Below are 15,252 nucleotides of genomic sequence, written 5' to 3' on the forward strand. Positions count from 1 at the left end.
GAAAGGTCCCCCCCCGCTCCCCTCCCCCTCCCCGCGGCCGGGGCTGCAGTGACCCACATGTAGGGCAGAGCAGGGGAGTCAGCTTTATTTCTGTGCAGTGGGGCGGACGTGGGGCACGAGGCGCGGGGCGGAGGGGGGGGCACGGGGCTCAGATCTCCATCCGGAAGCTCAGGTCGGTTCCCTCCATTTGCCTCTCATAGTCGGTGTTGAATCGCTCGTTCTGCGCCACCGTGAACTGGTTCTTCCAGTCGCCCGTCACACCTGGGGGGCAGAAGAGTGGGGTCACTGCGCTCCCCTGACCCCCAGGATGCTGAGCCCCCCTCAGTGCTGAGCCCCCCACAGCGCTGAGCCCCCCCGAGCGCCCCAGTGCTGAGCCTCCCAGCACTGCCCCCCCCACAGTGCTGAGCCTCCTCCACGATGCTGAACCCCCCGCTGAGCCTCCCCCCCAGTGCTGACCCCCCACAGTGCTGAGCCCCCCGAGCGCCCCAGTGCTGAGCCCCCCACGGCGCTGCCCCCCGTACCCTTGCGCATGAAGGGCGAGATGCTGTGGTCCATGACGCTGGTGGGGATGGTTCTGTAGTTGGCCATGAAGTTCTGCTCCATCGCGGCGAAGGCCGTGTGCCGGGCGATGGCCTCCACCAGCCCCTCGGCCGGGGGGCGCCCCAGGAACGCCAGCACCTTGCGGATCTCACGCCGGGGGTCCTGGGTGGGACGGGAGTCAGAGCCAGCGAGGACATGGGACTGTCTGGGAGGAGCTGGGGCCAGGAAGGGGGAGAGGGAGTCGGGGGGGTGGGGATGGGAAGGGGGGACAGGCGGAGGGGGGCCGGGAAAGGAAAAGGGGGCAGTGGGGGGCTCACCTCCTTCATGTCCTCGTAGAACAGGTAGAGCAGTCGCTGCTCCCGTCTCTTCTCCCACCAGCCCCGGACGTGCTGGTACCACGACCCGAACGACACTGTGGGGGGCAGACGGTTCAGAGACCCCCCCGTCCCCTCACACGCCCCCCTCTGAGCCACTCTGAGCCAGGTAATCTCCCCACCCCCTTCTGCACCCCCCGCAGCCAGGCAATCCCCCTCTGTGTCCCCCCGAGCCAGGCAATCCCCCCACCCCCTTCTGCACCCCCCGCAGCCAGGCAATCCCCCTCTGTGTCCCCCCGAGCCAGGCAATCCCCCCACCCCCTTCTGCACCCCCGCAGCCAGGCAATCCCCCTCTGTGCCCCCCCGAGCCAGGCAATCCCCCCACCCCCTTCTGCACCCCCGCAGCCAGGCAATCCCCCTCTGTGCCCCCCCGAGCCAGGCAATCCCCCCACCCCCTTCTGCACCCCCGCAGCCAGGCAATCCCCCCACCCCCTTCTGCACCTCCCGCAGCCAGGCAATCCCCCTCTGTGTCCCCCCGAGCCAGGCAATCCCCCCCACCCCCTTCTGCACCCCCGCAGCCAGGCAATCCCCCTCTGCGCCCCCCCGAGCCAGGCAATCCCCCCACCCCCTTCTGCACCCCCGCAGCCAGGCAATCCCCCTCTGTGTCCCCCCGAGCCAGGCAATCCCCCCCACCCCCTTCTGCACCCCCGCAGCCAGGCAATCCCCCTCTGTGCCCCCCCAAGCCAGGCAATCCCCCCACCCCCTTCTGCACCCCCACAGCCAGGCAATCCCCCTCTGTGTCCCCCCGAGCCAGGCAATCCCCCCACCCCCTTCTGCACCCCCGCAGCCAGGCAATCCCCCTCTGTGCCCCCCCGAGCCAGGCAATCCCTCCACCCCCTTCTGCACCCCCACAGCCAGGCAATCCCCCTCTGTGTCCCCCCGAGCCAGGCAATCCCTCCACCCCCTTCTGCACCCCCACAGCCAGGCAATCCCCCTCTGTGCCCCCCCGAGCCAGGCAATCCCTCCACCCCCTTCTGCACCCCCACAGCCAGGCAATCCCCCCATGCCCCCCCCAAGCCAGCCAGTCCATGCCCTGGGGCAGGCCTGACTGGTGCCCCCCAGCTCGCGCCCCACCTGCGCCAGCCATGAAGTCAGCCAGGAAGTGGTCCCAGGGGCCGGGCTCTGGATGCACCTTGGCCATCTGGTAGAAGTGATAGTAGGAGACGGCCACGTCCTTGGGGTTCCTGGCCACGTAGATCATCTGGGGGGAACATGGGGGTCAGGCTCTGCCCCCCTAGCTAAGACCCCGCCCCAGGGGACCCCACGGGAGCCTCACCTGACAGTCCTGCTCCCAGAACGACACCGGCAGCAGCTGCACCGGGAGATGGGTCTTCACCAGGCGCCGCTGGGCAGGGGTCTGGCGGAGCAGCTCCACCCCTGGGGGGCACGGGGCGGGGTCAGCCGGGCCCGCCCAGCTGGCGCCACCTGCCCCCTCCTGCGGTGCCTCCTGCCCCCTCCCGTGCCACCTCCTGCCCCTGGCACCCCCTTCCTCACAGCGCCCCCCTGCCCCCTCCTGCGGTGTCTCCTGCCCCCTCCCACGGCACCTCCTGCCCCCGGCGCCCCCTCCTCACGGGGCCCCCTCCTCCTGCCCCCGGCACCCCCCTGTCCTTGGCGCCCCCTGCCCACGGCGCCCCCTGCCCCCTCCCCACGGGGCCTCCTGCCCACAGCGCCCCCTCCCGTGGTGCCTCTTGCCCCCTCCCCGTGGCACCTCCTGCCCCCGGTGCCCCCTCCTCACATAACTCCCCTGCCCATGGCACCCCCCTGCCCCTAGTACCCCCTGCCCCTTCCCCACGGGGCCTCCTGCCCCCGGCGCCCCCCTCCCCATGGCACCTCCTGCCCCCTCCCCGTGGTGCCTCCTGCCCCCAGCGCCCCCTGCCCACAGCATCCCCCTGCCCCCTCCCATGGCGCCTCCTGCCCCCTCCCCCTGGCGCCTCCTGCCCCCAGCGCTCCCCCTCCTCAGAGCGCCCCCCTGCCCCCTCCCCACAGCGCTTCCTGCCCCCGGCGCCCCCCTCCGCACAGTGCCCCCCCTGCCCCTGGCTCCCTCCTGCCCACGGCACCCCCAGCCAGCACCCCGTGTCTCCTTTCCACGGGCCCCTGCACACAGCATCCTGCCCCCCCCAGCCACCACCCCCCTACCCACAGCGCCCCCAGCAGCCAAGGCCGCGTTACCGGTGGGGATCCCAGGAACAGCGAACTCCAGGAAAGGGACTCGCATGTAGATGGCGTCTCGCTTGCATTTCTCTGGGTCGCCATCGTTGTAGATCATGTCGATGATCTCACTGATCCAGGTGGTACCTGCAGGAGACAGGCAGGGCTGGGCTAGCAGGGGCTGCGGGTCGGGAGTGAGGGGCACCGGCAGAGCTGGGGAGGGGGGGCAGGGCTGGGCTAGCACGGGCTGCGGGTCGGGAGTGAGGGGCACCGGCAGAGCTGGGGGGGCAGAGCTGGGCTAGCAGGGGCTGCGGGTCGGGAGTGAGGGGCACTGGCAGAGCTGGGGGGGCAGGGCTGGGCTAGCAGGGGCTGCGGGTCAGGAGTGAGGGGCACCGGCAAAGCACGGGGGGCAGGGCAGGGCTGAGCTAGCAGGGGCTGCGGGTCGGGAGTGAGGGGCACCAGCAGAGCAGGGAGGGGCAGGGCTGGGCTAGCAGGGGCTGTGGGTTGGGAGTGAGGGGCACCGGCAGAGCTGGGGGGGCAGAGCTGGGCTAGCAGGGGCTGCGGGTCGGGAGTGAGGGGCACCGGCAGAGCTGGGGGGGCAGAGCTGGGCTAGCAGGGGCTGCGGGTCGGGAGTGAGGGGCACTGGCAGAGCTGGGGGGGCAGGGCTGGGCTAGCAGGGTCTGCGGGTCAGGAGTGAGGGGCACCGGCAAAGCACGGGGGGCAGGGCAGGGCTGAGCTAGCAGGGGCTGCGGGTCGGGAGTGAGGGGCACCAGCAGAGCAGGGAGGGGCAGGGCTGGGCTAGCAGGGGCTGTGGGTTGGGAGTGAGGGGCACCAGCAGAGCAGGGAGGGGGCAGGGCTGAGCTAGCAGGGGCTGCGGGTCGGGAGTGAGGGGCACCAGAGCACGGAGGCAGGGCCGGTGCAATCACTAGGCAGTTAGGCGGTTGCCTGGGGCGCCAAGTGGTTGGGGGGAGCCAAAAAAGCAGGAAGCCCCAGCCATGGGGGCGCAGGGGACGCAGCAGCCCTGCAAAGGCGGGTGCCACTAGCAGCCACCCCCCTTGCCCCAGCTGGAGGGCTCCAGCGATCTGCGGGGCACAGAGGCAGTGGGCGGCATCCGATTGTGCAGCCGCGTTTCCCTGGGCTCCAACTTTCCCGGCTCCCGCCGCTCTCCAGCCCGTGAGCTCCCGGCCATGCGCTTTCCCAGCGCAGCAGCAGCCGGAGCTGGGGGGGCTGGAAGTTGCTTCGGGCCCCGCAGTTCAGGGAGCCGGGAACGTTCGAGCCTGGGGAGGAGGTGGCTGTGCGCTCCAATGCCGCCCGCCGCCTCTGTCCCCCGCCTGGCGTTGGCTCCTGGCCTGGGAGCGGCAGCGGGAGGTGGTACAGGACTAGGAGGGATGCTGCTGTGAACCGTGGCCACCAGGCAGGTGGGGGGTTCCCGGGAAATGTTCCTGACCATCCCCGACTTGGCAGGAAACCTTCGTGGCGCTGACCTGTACCTGGGAGTTGTACTTAGCAGCCCCTTGGGGTCCCCTTCCCCACATGTTGCTCAGGCCAAGCCCCCACAGCTCAACCCCCCCGGGACTGTCTAATTGTATTTCCCTGTATGGGTTAATCTGGGATTTCTATGAGAAAACCATCTGTGTAAAAAGTTACATGATTAAATCCCTGATATTCGCATTAACCTGACTTTCAAAACTCTGCCCCAAGTCTCTCTGTTTGCAGTGTTTAAATCAAGAAAACAATCCCAGCTGCAGTGACACATCCTGCTCTTTGAACTGCTCAGAAAGCGGCACACAGACATGAATGGAGCTAACGTTTCACAGTGATTCACTGGATTATAAAACAGCCCCAACACTAGGACAATCATCCCAGGACAGCTGGTTTCACACCTCCCACATAAGGAAGTGATCAGTAAAGTAAGAAACACGTATTATGCTTAAGCGGAGTCAACATCAAATAGAAACAGAAGTTTCAGTAAATATTAATTTAAACTGAAAGACAAAATTTACCATACGAAATCATAGGGGGGGGGGCCTATTTTATAAAGAACATTCCAAAAAAGCACTTGTCAGCAGTTGTTGGAAAGTTGTCAGGTCATTTTTAAGTAGAGATCTCAAAGCTCTGCAAATCTGTCACTGAACTTACTACTCTGACCACCTGAAAAGGAGCAGAGTGAGGGGGCTTAGCTGCAGGGACACACGATTTCATACAATCCCTTGTGCTGGGACGTTATTTAAAAGAGACAAAGTGGAGGAGGTGAGATCTTTAACTGGACCTGCTTCTGCTAGTGAGAGAGGCAAGTTCTGGAGCCCCACAGAGCCCTTTTCCGGGCCTGGCAAGGTGCTCCCAGTGTCACACCTGAACTGGAGATCTAACAGCCGGTTTAGTGCATATTCGAGAGGAGCATTGGGGTGAAGGAGCCCGTTATCTCCCCTGTAATCCCAGGACAAAGCGGAGATTAGTGGGCTGCAGGTTGGTGTAATTAACCACAAAGCCGGTATCTTTCTGAGGAACATGATTTTTAGTGTCTAGCAGCGTTTTGAACTCAGGCTCCCGGGCTCCCGTGAATAGCCTTGTGCGGGTTTCCTTGCAGGCTGAGGCCTGAGAGGTCAGATAGCGAGTGGTTCTGGGGGTCAGCTCGTGAGCTCTGAATGTCTGAGGTTGGCGACACTGGATATTACATCATGTCACCAAAGAAATGTAACTCGGGTTCCTCAAACCTTGTCACAGACCGCCCCCTAATCCCGTTACTGCTCCATGGGCCAAACCCTCCCTCTGGAGTAATGCTACCGAACAAGGCCACATGATGCAGGATTCATTTCTGAACGTTTATAATAAACGATGCTCGGGGGAGGGGGGCGCAAAGGGGAAGTGTCCCGGGGGCACAAAGTATCCTTGCAGCAGCCCAGCCCAGGGGGCGATGGGGAGGCTGGAGGCACTCACCGGATTTGGGGTAGGTGGAGATCAGGAGATCATCCGGCTGTGCCTGGAATCCCTCCACCTCCCCCCAGTTCTCAGCGAAGTACTTGATCATGGGGACGCCCCGGATGGGGATCATGGCTGGGCGCCGAGTCTCCTCTGCCGGCTGCATCCTGGGAGACCAAGGGTTAAAGAGACACTCTGGAGATAGCCAGCCCCTCCCCCCACCTAGAGCCTATGGCTGAGCTGGCAGGGGCTGCGGGTTGGCAGTGAGGGGCACCGGCAGAGCTGGGGGGGGCAGGGCTGGGCTGGCAGGGGCTGCGGGTCGGGAGTGAGGGGCACCGGCAGAGCTGGGGGGGCAGGGCTGGGCTGGCAGGGGCTGCGGGTCGGGAGTGAGGGGCACCAGCAGAGCTGCGGGGGCAGGGCTGGGCTGGCAGGGGCTGCGGGTCGGGAGTGAGGGGCACCGGCAGGGCTGGGGGGGCAGGGCTGGGCTGGCAGGGGCTGCGGGTCCGGAGTGAGGGGCACCAGCAGAGCTGCGGGGGCAGGGCTGGGCTGGCAGGGGCTGCGGGTCGGGAGTGAGGGGCACCGGCAGAGCTGGGGGGGCAGGGCTGGGCTGACAGGGGCTGCGGGTCGGGAGTGAGGGGCACCAGCAGAGCTGGGGGGGCAGGGCTGGGCTAGCAGGGGCTGCGGGTCGGGAGTGAGGGGCACCGGCAGAGCTGGGGGGCAGGGCTGGGCTGGCAGGGGCTGCGGGTCGGGAGTGAGGGGCACCGGCAGGGGGGGGCAGGGCTGGGCTGGCAGGGGCTGCGGGTCGGGAGTGAGGGGCACCGGCAGAGCTGGGGGGCAGGGCTGGGCTGGCAGGGGCTGCGGGTCGGGAGTGAGGGGCACCGGCAGGTGGGGGCAGGGCTGGGCTGGCAGGGGCTGCGGGTCGGGAGTGAGGGGCACCGGCAGAGCGGGGGGGGGGGCAGGGCTGGGCTAGCAGGGGCTGCGGGTCGGGAGTGAGGGGCACCGGCAGAGCTGGGGGGGGGCAGGGCTGGGCTAGCAGGGGCTGCGGGTCGGGAGTGAGGGGCACCGCGGGGCTGGGCTGGCAGGGGCTGCGGGTCGGGAGTGAGGGGCACTGGCGGGGGGGGGGCTGGGCTGGCAGGGGCTGCGGGTCGGGAGTGAGGGGCACCGGCGGGGGGGGGGGGGCTGGGCTGGCAGGGGCTGCGGGTCGGGAGTGAGGGGCACCGGCAGGGGGGGGCAGGGCTGGGCTGGCAGGGGCTGCGGGTCGGGAGTGAGGGGCACCGGCAGAGATGGGGGGGGGCAGGGCTGGGCTGGCAGGGGCTGCGGGTCGGGAGTGAGGGGCACCGCGGGGCTGGGCTGGCAGGGGCTGCGGGTCGGGAGTGAGGGGCACTGGCGGGGGGGGGGGCTGGGCTGGCAGGGGCTGCGGGTCGGGAGTGAGGGGCACCGGCGGGGGGGGGGGGGGGGGGGCTGGGCTGGCAGGGGCTGCGGGTCGGGAGTGAGGGGCACTGGCGGGGGGGGGGGCTGGGCTGGCAGGGGCTGCGGGTCGGGAGTGAGGGGCACCGGCGCGGGGGGGCGAGTTGTGAGTTTCTGGCAGCGAAGAGACTTTGTTGGCTCCGGGACATTCCTGGGCGCAGGAGCCAGGCGGCGGCGGGGAGGGGGGTGGGCAGGTGCTGGGGGGGGGGACACGCAGTTGCCCCTTTCTGTTGGGGGGGCAGGAGGGTCCCTGCAGCAGAAAGGCGGGTCCGGGGGGGCCGGCCCCCCATCCCTCTGCCCGTCCTGCGGGCCCCGGACACCTGGGTCCCTTCTGCCTGGGGGGCCCGGGGGAGCAGCCCCCCCCACTCACTTGCTCGGGGCTCGGCGGGGTCCGGAGAAGCTCTGCGCGGGGGCCGGGCGGGTTTTATCGGCGGAGCCAGGGGCGGGTGGGACCGTGGAAAGGGGCCAGGAGGTGGCTGATCCCATCGCCATGGGGCGGGGGAGGGGGGCGGACGCTTGGGTCCCTCCCCTTGTTCATCTCTCTGTGGTCCCCCTCCCCCTCCCGAGCGCTCAGGAGCACCGCTCCGGACGCCTGGGTCCCCTCCCCATCCCTGTCCCCTCCCTCCACCGCCCGGACACCTGGGTCCCCACCCCGCCACGTCAGTCCCCTTCTCATCCCTATTCCCGCCCCCCCACACCCGGACGCCTGGGTCCCCTCCCACCCACGCAGGTGTCAGGGGCTGCACATTGGGCAGGTCATACAGTCCTGGAGCTCGCTGGGTGGGGGAGGAGTCCCTGGGCCCCATGATCCGCCGCACCGCCCCCTCCCCTCTGCCCTTCAGGTTGTGGGGTGGGAGGGAAGGTTCCAGGATCCTCCCTCAAAGCCTGGGGCTCCTCTCCCGCCTCTGCCCCTCCCCACACCCGTCCCTGCCCCCAGGGCCGACAGGGCGGGGGGGAAGCCAGTACAAATACAGGGCCTGGCCAGAAGGGGGCCCGGCCTCCTCGGGCCTGTTTAGCCCGACGGCCCCTGCTGGGGGGCCCGAATCGGCTCTCCGCGGCCCTCCTGTCCCCCTGCCCCTGCCCAGCTGGGCTCCCTCCCCGGACGCCTGGGTCCCCGCTCCCCCCGGGGTCAGGCAGCCAGACTCCAGTCTCTTGGGATTTTTATTTCATGTAACCCCCTAATTATCCCCTGGAATCCGGGAGGGGGCGGGTCCATCTTCCCAGTGGGCGGGGCAAAGAGGACAAGCCCTTTGCCCCGCCCCTTCCAGCGCAGGCTCCTCCCCTCTGGTCCTCAGCTCTGCAGCTCCTCTGTCCAGTGTCCCTGTGGGCAGGAGGGGGTCAGAGAGGGAGGGGCCTCCCCGTGAGGGAGGGGCCTCCCCGTGAGGGGGCGGGGCTTAGGGGGCTACATAGGGAGGTGGAGCAGAGGTTTGTCTGCCTGAGAAAGGGGCGGGGACAAAACAGGGAGGAGTGTGAAAGGGGAGGGGAGAGCCTGGGGGCGGGGCTTACCAGCAAGAGGGGGTGTGGTCAGGGCAGGGCAGGCACAGGGAAGGGGTGGGGTTAAAGGCAAGAGGGGCGGGGACAGAAGAGGGAATCCCAATGGGCCTGCACAATGGGCGGGGCTCTTGTGCCAAAGGGGAACACGCTAGGGGTGGAGCTTAGCAGCAAGTGGGCGGGGCTTACCTGGGAGGAGGCAGGGACTTCTTCCAAGTCTCCATAGCAACCCTGGTGGTAGCGAATCAGGTCGCCCCACAGGAGGAGGTTCTTGCAGCTGCAACAGGAAGGTGGGGGGCCTTCACCCTGGGAATTGGGTCGCCAAGGCAACATGCTGGGGATGTTGCCCAGGGCAACCGACTCCCATCCCTGCCCTCCCTGGAGATCCCCCGGGCCCATACCCTGGGCAGTGCCCCTCCACGGGCAGGAGCTGCTCCGGCTCCTCCCGCAGGAACTCCCGGGCCAGGCAGGCAGGGTGGGCAGCCAGGGGGCACCCGGGCTGGAAGCAGCGCAGGGGGGGGTCATCCACCTCCTGCAGGGGGGAGACAGACATGGGGAAGGGTACAGCCCCCCCAAGCCCCAGCCCCCCCTCCCTTTGGCTCTCAGCCCCCTCTCTAACCACTAGCCCCCACTCCCCTCAGCTCTCTGCCCCCCCAAGCACTAGTCCCCACTCCCCTCCCTTTGGTTCTCAGCCCCCCCCAACCACTAGCCCCCACTCCCCTCGGTTCTCTGCCCCCCCCAAGCACCAGCCCCCACTCCCCTCGGTTCTCTGCCCCCCTCAAGCACCAGCCCCCACTCCCCTCGGCTCTCTGCCCCCCCAAGCACCAGCCCCCCCTCCCCTCCCTTTGGCTCTCAGCCCCCTCTCTAACCACCAGCCCTCACTCTCCTCGGCTCTCTGTCCCCCCCAAGCACCAGCCCCCCCTCCCCTCCCTTTGGTTCTCAGCCCCCTCTCTAACCACTAGCCCCCACTCCCCTCGGCTCTCTGCCCCCCCAAGCACCAGCCCCCCCCCTCCCTTTGGCTCTCAGCCCCCCCCAACCACTAGCCCCCACTCCCCTCGCTTTGCCCCTCCCCCAAGCACCAGCCCCCACTCCCCTCGGTTCTCTGCCCCTCCCCCAAGCACTAGCCCCCCCTCCCCTCCCTTTGGCTCTCAGCCCCCTCTCTAACCACTAGCCCCCACTCCCCCCGGCTCTCTGTCCCCCCAAGCACCAGCCCCCCCTCCCCTCCCTTTGGCTCTCAGCCCCCTCTCTAACCACTAGCCCCCACTCCCCTCGGCTCTCTGCCCCCCCAAGCACTAGCCCCCACTCCCCTGCCTTTGGCTCTCAGCCCCCCCAACCACTAGCCCCCACTCCCCTCAGCTCTCTGCCCCCCCAAAGCACGAGCCCCCACTCCCCTCCCTTTGGCTCTCGGCCCCTTCTCTAACCATTAGCCCCCACTCCCCTCGGCTCTCTGCCCCCCCAAGCCCCAGCCCCCCCTCCCCTCCCTTTGGTTCTCAGCCCCCTCTCTAACCACTGGGCCCCACTCCCCTCGGCTCTCTGCCCCCACCCCAGCACTAGATGCCACTCTCTGTTCTGTCTCCCAGCCCCCTCTGTCCGCCCCCGCCCCTCCCTGAGCTGGGAGAGAACCCAGGAGTCCGGGCTCCCAGCCCCCACTGCTCTTACATTAGGCTCCCCCTCCTCTCCCAGAGAACCCAGGCGTCCAGGAACCCTCAATGTACCTGAAATCTCTTCAGGCAGAGGTTGCAGCACTGGGCCTCAGCCGCCTGCCCCAGTGGGGGGCCGGGTTCTCCCTGCTCCCGCTCCCTGGGCCCCCTGGCTCGGCCCAGCGCCCAGACCTGCCCGAAGGCCAGAGGCATGTGCAGGGGGGGCTGGAGGGCGGGGGGGAAGTCCCGGCGGTAGCCGGGCTCCAGCCAGCGCACTGTGAGGGGCAGGCGGCACCAGGGGGCCACGCGAAGCATGTGGGCCAGAACCCGGAGGTGGAAATCGAAGCGGGTCTCCCGGCGGGCGCGACGACTCACATGGCAGAGACGGCGAGAAGTGTGGGGGTGCTGCCAGGCCCACTCGAACTGGGGGGCGGAGAGACAGTGGAGTTAGAGAGCGGGGGCTGCGGGTCGGGAGTGAGGGGCACTGGCAGGGCTGGGCTAGCAGGGGCTGCAGGTCGGGAATGAGGGGCACTGGCAGTGCTGGGGGGGCAGGGCTGCGCTAGCAGGGGCTGCGGATCGGGAGTGAGGGGCACCGGCAGAGCTGGGGGGGCAGGGCTGCGCTAGCAGGGGCTGCGGGTCGGGAGTGAGGGGCACCGGCAGAGCTGGGCGGGGGGCAGGGCTGGGCTAGCAGGGGCTGCGGGGTGGGAGTGAGGGGCACTGGCAGAGCTGGGGGGGGCAGGGCTGGGCTAGCAGGGGCTGCGGGTCAGGAGTGAGGGGCACCGGCAGAGCCGGGGTGAGGCAGGGCTGGGCTAACAGGAGCTGCGGGTCGGGAGTGAGGGGCACCGGCAGAGCTGGGGGGGGGGCAGGGCTGGGCTAACAGGGGCTGCGGGTCAGGAGTGAGGGGCACCGGCAGAGCGGGGGGCAGGGCTGGGCTGGCAGGGGCTGCAGGTCGGGATTGAGGGGCACCAGCAGAGCTGGGGGCAGGGGGGCAGGGCTGGGCTGGCAGGGGCTGCAGGTCGGGAGTGAGGGGAACCAGCAGGTACCCGCAGCGCAGCCACGTCGGAGGGGAAGCCATGGATGATCAGCACCATCTCCCTGCAAGGAGAGAACCCATGTCAGGCCACAGCTCCCAGCATGCCCTGCTCCCTCAGCCTGCACTCCCAGCATGCCCATCTCTGCTGCTTAGGGTGGCACGAGTGCATGGCATGCAGGGAGCCTACCCCTGCAGCATGGCATGCTGGGATTACCCCCCACACACCAGCATTGCATTTTAAGAGCCGTGCCCCCCCGGATCTCCCCAGGGTTACCAGGGCCCGCGCCCACTGGTCTTCCAGGCCCCGCCACATCGCTTGCCGGCGTTGTGCTGCCCGATGCGGCGCTGGGGGGCCACAGTGAAGCCGACATAGACGCGGCCCCGGTACCGGGGGTTGGTGCAGAACAGCAGGTAGACGCCGAAGAACCCCTGCGGCTCCGCCCCCATGGCCAGGCCTGGGGAGAGGGGGCAGGAAAGGTCATGGCTGGCCAGCCCCACTTCTCAGCACGTGCCAAGTCTCCCCACTGTTGCCCCCACTTCCCAGCATGCCCCAGGTCCCCCCGTGCCCCTCCACTTCCCAGCATGCTCCACATCCCCCCCATGCCCCCGACTTCCCAGCATGCCCCGTGTCCCCCCCCGTGTCCCTCACTTCTCAGCATGCCCCAGGTCCCCCATGACCTCCACTTCTCAGCATGCTCCAGGTCCCCCCCGTGACCCCCGCTTCCCAGCATGCTCCACGCCCCCCATGACCCCCACTTCCCAGCATGCCCCAGGTCCCCCCGTGCCCCCCCACTTCCTATCATGCTCCACACACCCCCATGCCCCCAACTTCCCAGCATGCCCCGGGTCCCCCTCGTGTCCCCCGCTTCCCAGCATGCTCCACGCCCCCAATGACCCCCCACTTCCCAGCATGCTCCAGGTCTGCCCCCGTGGCCCCCGCTTCCCAGCATGCTCCACACCCCCCCATGCCCCCGACTTCCCAGCATACTCCAGGTCCCCCCCCCCCCCGCTTCCCAGGATGCCTCAGGGCCCCTCCAGTCCTGCCTCCAGCCTCAGCTCCTGGAGCCACCACCTGGGGCCAGCCCAGGAAGATGCACCAGGCGCCTCCCTCTGATTGGTGCCTTTTGGCCGGTGCCGCTTCCCAATATGGATCCTATTGGCCAAATAGCTTGAATACCCGCCCCCAGCCCAACTCTGATTGGCGGAACTGGGGAGAGTGGCGCATTGGGATGGGACCTGAGGCGGAAGTGGGGCGGGACTATAGGCGGAAGTGGGATGGTGCCAATAGGCGGAAGTGAGGCATGACCATAGGCGGAAGTAAGGCAGTGACTATAGGCGGAAGTGGTGGTGGCAGAGGCGGAAGTGGGTGGTAACAATAGGCGGAAGTGGTGGCAGCAGAGGCGGAAGTAAGGCACTGACCGGAAGCAGAAGTGGGCGGGGTCTCAGCGCCTTGTGGAGCGTGATGGAGGCGGCCGAGCCGGCTCTGAGCGCGGAGACCCTCCGGGGGCGGCTGCTGCGCGGGCTGGAGGCGGAGCACGTGGTGAGCCCCGGGCCCCTCCCCCTCCCCCCTGGGGGGGGGTCCCCGCTGGGGGTCCCTGGTGGCCAGGTTGGATCGGGGGGCTTGGGGTCCCCCCCCCACTCATGTCTTCCCCCCTCCCCAGGAAGTCGAGGACACGACCCCGGGCCGCTGCTCCACCAGCTTCAAGGTTCTGGTTGTCTCGTCCCGGTTCCGGGGGAAGCCCCTGCTCCAGCGACACCGGTGAGCCGGGGGGCGGCCCCCCACCCTGCCCCCAAATCCCGGCGGGGCTGGGGGGAGCTGTGGGGCTTGACCCCCCCCAGCCCCTGGGCCCCGCCTCCCGGTCCCCGATCCCAGGGGGCTCCTGGGCTCCGCTCTGACCTCGCCCTCCCCGCAGGCTGGTGAACGAGCTGCTGGCCGAGGAGCTGAAGCACATTCACGCCTTCGAGCAGCGCACGCTGACCCCCGAGCAGTGGGAGAAGGAGCGGGGGGGCCTGCAGTGAGCCCTCCCCCGCAGCAGGGCGGCGCTGGGACCCCGGCGCCCCACGGAGCTGGGACATCGGCTGCAATAAAGGATTACGGGCAACAAAATAGTGTTTGACTGGTGCCCCTCACTCCTGACCCGCAGCCCCTGCCAGCCCAGCCCTGCCCCTGCCAGCCCTTCCGGTGCCCCTCACTCCTGACCCGCAGCCCCTGTCAGCCCAGCCCTGCCCCTGCCAGCCCTTCCGGTGCCCCTCACTCCCGACCCGCAGCCCCTGCCAGCCCAGCCCTGCCCCCACCCAGCCCTGCCAGTGCCCCTCACTCCTGACCCACAGCCCAGCCCTGCCCTGCCCCTGCCCAGCCCTTCCGGTGCCCCTCACTCCTGACCCGCAGCCCCTGCCAGCCCAGCCCTGCCAGTGCCCCTCACTCCTGACCCGCAGCCCCTGTCAACCCAGCCCTGCCCCCACCCAGCCCTGCCAGTGCCCCTCACTCCTGACCCGCAGCCCAGCCCTGCCCTGCCCCTGCCCAGCCCTTCCGGTGCCCCTCACTCCTGACCCGCAGCCCCTGCCAGCCCAGCCCTGCCCCCACCCAGCCCTGCCAGTGCCCCTCACTCCTGACCCGCAGCCCCTGCCAGCCCAGCCCTGCCCCCACCCAGCCCTGCCAGTGCCCCTCACTCCTGACCCTCAGCCCCTGTCAGCCCAGCCCTGCCCCTGCCAGCCCTTCCGGTGCCCCTCACTCCCGACCCGCAGCCCCTGCTAGCCCAGTCCTGCCCCCTCCCGCCCCCGCTGTGCCGGCGCCCCTCACTCCTGACCCGCAGCCCCTGCCAGCCCAGCCCTGCCAGTGCCCCTCACTCCTGACCCGCAGCCCCTGTCAACCCAGCCCTGCCCCCACCCAGCCCTGCCAGTGCCCCTCACTCCTGACCCTCAGCCCCTGCCAGCCCAGCCCTGCCCCCACCCAGCCCTTCCGGTGCCCCTCACTCCTGACCCGCAGCCCCTGCCAGCCCAGCCCTGCCCCCACCCAGCCCTGCCAGTGCCCCTCACTCCTGACCCGCAGCCCCTGTCAACCCAGCCCTGCCGGTGCCCCTCACTCCTGACCCGCAGCCCCTGTCAACCCAGCCCTGCCGGTGCCCCTCACTCCTGACCCGCAGCCCCTGTCAACCCAGCCCTGCCCCTGCCAGCCCTTCCGGTGCCCCTCACTCCCGACCCGCAGCCCCTGCTAGCCCAGTCCTGCCCGCCCCCACTGTGCCGGTGCCCCTCACTCCTGACCCACAGCCCCTGCCAGCCCAGCCCTGCCCAGCTCTGCCGGTGCCCCTCCCGCCCCGCAGCCCCTGCTAGCCCAGCCCTGCCCGACCTGCAGCCATACCCACTATTCCTGGGGGGCCCAACTGGGGGATTTCAGGTTATGAACTGGGAGGGGGGCAGGTGAACCGTTTGTGGCTTTAACAATCCCTTGATTCAATGTGTCCTGGAAAGCTGCCATCTGTAGCCTTCAGATTCAACACACGTCCCTGCTCTGTCGAAGCCTCAGGGCCGTGACGTGTGGGGGCATCCGCCATTTCCCCCCTTCTCTACCATGGGGGGGGGTCTCAGCCACCCCCAGCACAAAGCGAGGCACAGGTGCTATTTACAAAGTTTATTTGTAGAA

General features: G+C 68.9%; 3 protein-coding genes across 6 annotated transcripts; 1 reads left to right on the plus strand and 2 right to left on the minus strand.

Moving 5' to 3' along the window:
* Positions 1–69: 69 nt before the first annotated feature.
* Positions 70–8,269, minus strand: LOC127050821 (sulfotransferase 1A1-like). 3 transcript variants are annotated; one of them, XM_050952381.1, is made up of 8 exons: positions 7,819–7,955; positions 6,000–6,148; positions 3,084–3,209; positions 2,191–2,291; positions 1,989–2,115; positions 858–952; positions 522–702; positions 70–261 (listed from the first exon to the last, which is right to left on the minus strand). In XM_050952381.1, exons 1-8 carry the CDS (start codon positions 7,938–7,940, stop codon positions 149–151), a joined length of 1,014 nt encoding a protein of 337 aa, XP_050808338.1. In that variant the 5' UTR covers positions 7,941–7,955; the 3' UTR covers positions 70–148. The 3 variants fall into 3 exon arrangements, with proteins under 3 accessions (XP_050808338.1, XP_050808337.1, XP_050808339.1); XM_050952380.1 differs by lacking the exon at positions 6,000–6,148 and having other exon boundaries at positions 7,819–8,269; XM_050952382.1 differs by lacking the exons at positions 522–702; positions 6,000–6,148 and having other exon boundaries at positions 7,819–8,269.
* A 322-nt stretch (positions 8,270–8,591) lies between these two features.
* Positions 8,592–12,872, minus strand: SLX1A (SLX1 homolog A, structure-specific endonuclease subunit). 2 transcript variants are annotated; one of them, XM_050952406.1, is made up of 7 exons: positions 12,685–12,872; positions 11,887–12,067; positions 11,623–11,674; positions 10,655–11,002; positions 9,341–9,471; positions 9,129–9,216; positions 8,592–8,769 (listed from the first exon to the last, which is right to left on the minus strand). In XM_050952406.1, the coding sequence occupies exons 2-7, from the start codon at positions 12,057–12,059 to the stop codon at positions 8,740–8,742; spliced, it is 822 nt and encodes a 273-aa protein (XP_050808363.1). In that variant the 5' UTR covers positions 12,060–12,067; positions 12,685–12,872; the 3' UTR covers positions 8,592–8,739. The 2 variants fall into 2 exon arrangements, with proteins under 2 accessions (XP_050808363.1, XP_050808362.1); XM_050952405.1 differs by having other exon boundaries at positions 12,657–12,725.
* A 145-nt stretch (positions 12,873–13,017) lies between these two features.
* On the plus strand, positions 13,018–13,719 carry BOLA2B (bolA family member 2B). Its single transcript, XM_050952446.1, has 3 exons — positions 13,018–13,152; positions 13,274–13,371; positions 13,526–13,719. The coding sequence occupies exons 1-3, from the start codon at positions 13,075–13,077 to the stop codon at positions 13,629–13,631; spliced, it is 282 nt and encodes a 93-aa protein (XP_050808403.1). The 5' UTR covers positions 13,018–13,074; the 3' UTR covers positions 13,632–13,719.
* The last annotated feature ends 1,533 nt before the right edge of the window (positions 13,720–15,252 follow it).

This window comes from Gopherus flavomarginatus, chromosome 5 (genome assembly GCF_025201925.1).
Source record: "Gopherus flavomarginatus isolate rGopFla2 chromosome 5, rGopFla2.mat.asm, whole genome shotgun sequence".
Classification (NCBI taxonomy): domain Eukaryota; kingdom Metazoa; phylum Chordata; order Testudines; family Testudinidae; genus Gopherus; species Gopherus flavomarginatus.

Bases quoted from the DNA above. Each gene is read 5' to 3' on its own strand.
- LOC127050821 (XM_050952380.1), bottom strand. From the start codon at position 8,254: ATGGGGCCCAGGGACTCCTCCCCCACCCAGCGAGCTCCAGGACTGTAT. The intron at 2,292-3,083 runs GTAACGCGGCCT...CGTGCCCCCCAG, and splicing joins TGTTCCTGGGATCCCCACCG to GGGTGGAGCTGCTCCGCCAG. The intron at 953-1,988 runs GTGGGGCGCGAG...TGCCCCCCACAG, and splicing joins TGACTTCATGGCTGGCGCAG to TGTCGTTCGGGTCGTGGTAC.
- BOLA2B (XM_050952446.1), top strand. From the start codon at position 13,075: ATGGAGGCGGCCGAGCCGGCTCTGAGCGCGGAGACCCTCCGGGGGCGG. The intron at 13,153-13,273 runs GTGAGCCCCGGG...CCCCCTCCCCAG, and splicing joins GGCTGGAGGCGGAGCACGTG to GAAGTCGAGGACACGACCCC. The intron at 13,372-13,525 runs GTGAGCCGGGGG...CCCTCCCCGCAG, and splicing joins CCCCTGCTCCAGCGACACCG to GCTGGTGAACGAGCTGCTGG.
- SLX1A (XM_050952406.1), bottom strand. From the start codon at position 12,059: ATGGGGGCGGAGCCGCAGGGGTTCTTCGGCGTCTACCTGCTGTTCTGC. The intron at 9,217-9,340 runs GTATGGGCCCGG...TTCCTGTTGCAG, and splicing joins GTGGAGGGGCACTGCCCAGG to CTGCAAGAACCTCCTCCTGT. The intron at 8,770-9,128 runs GTAAGCCCCGCC...TCCTGCCCACAG, and splicing joins AAGTCCCTGCCTCCTCCCAG to GGACACTGGACAGAGGAGCT.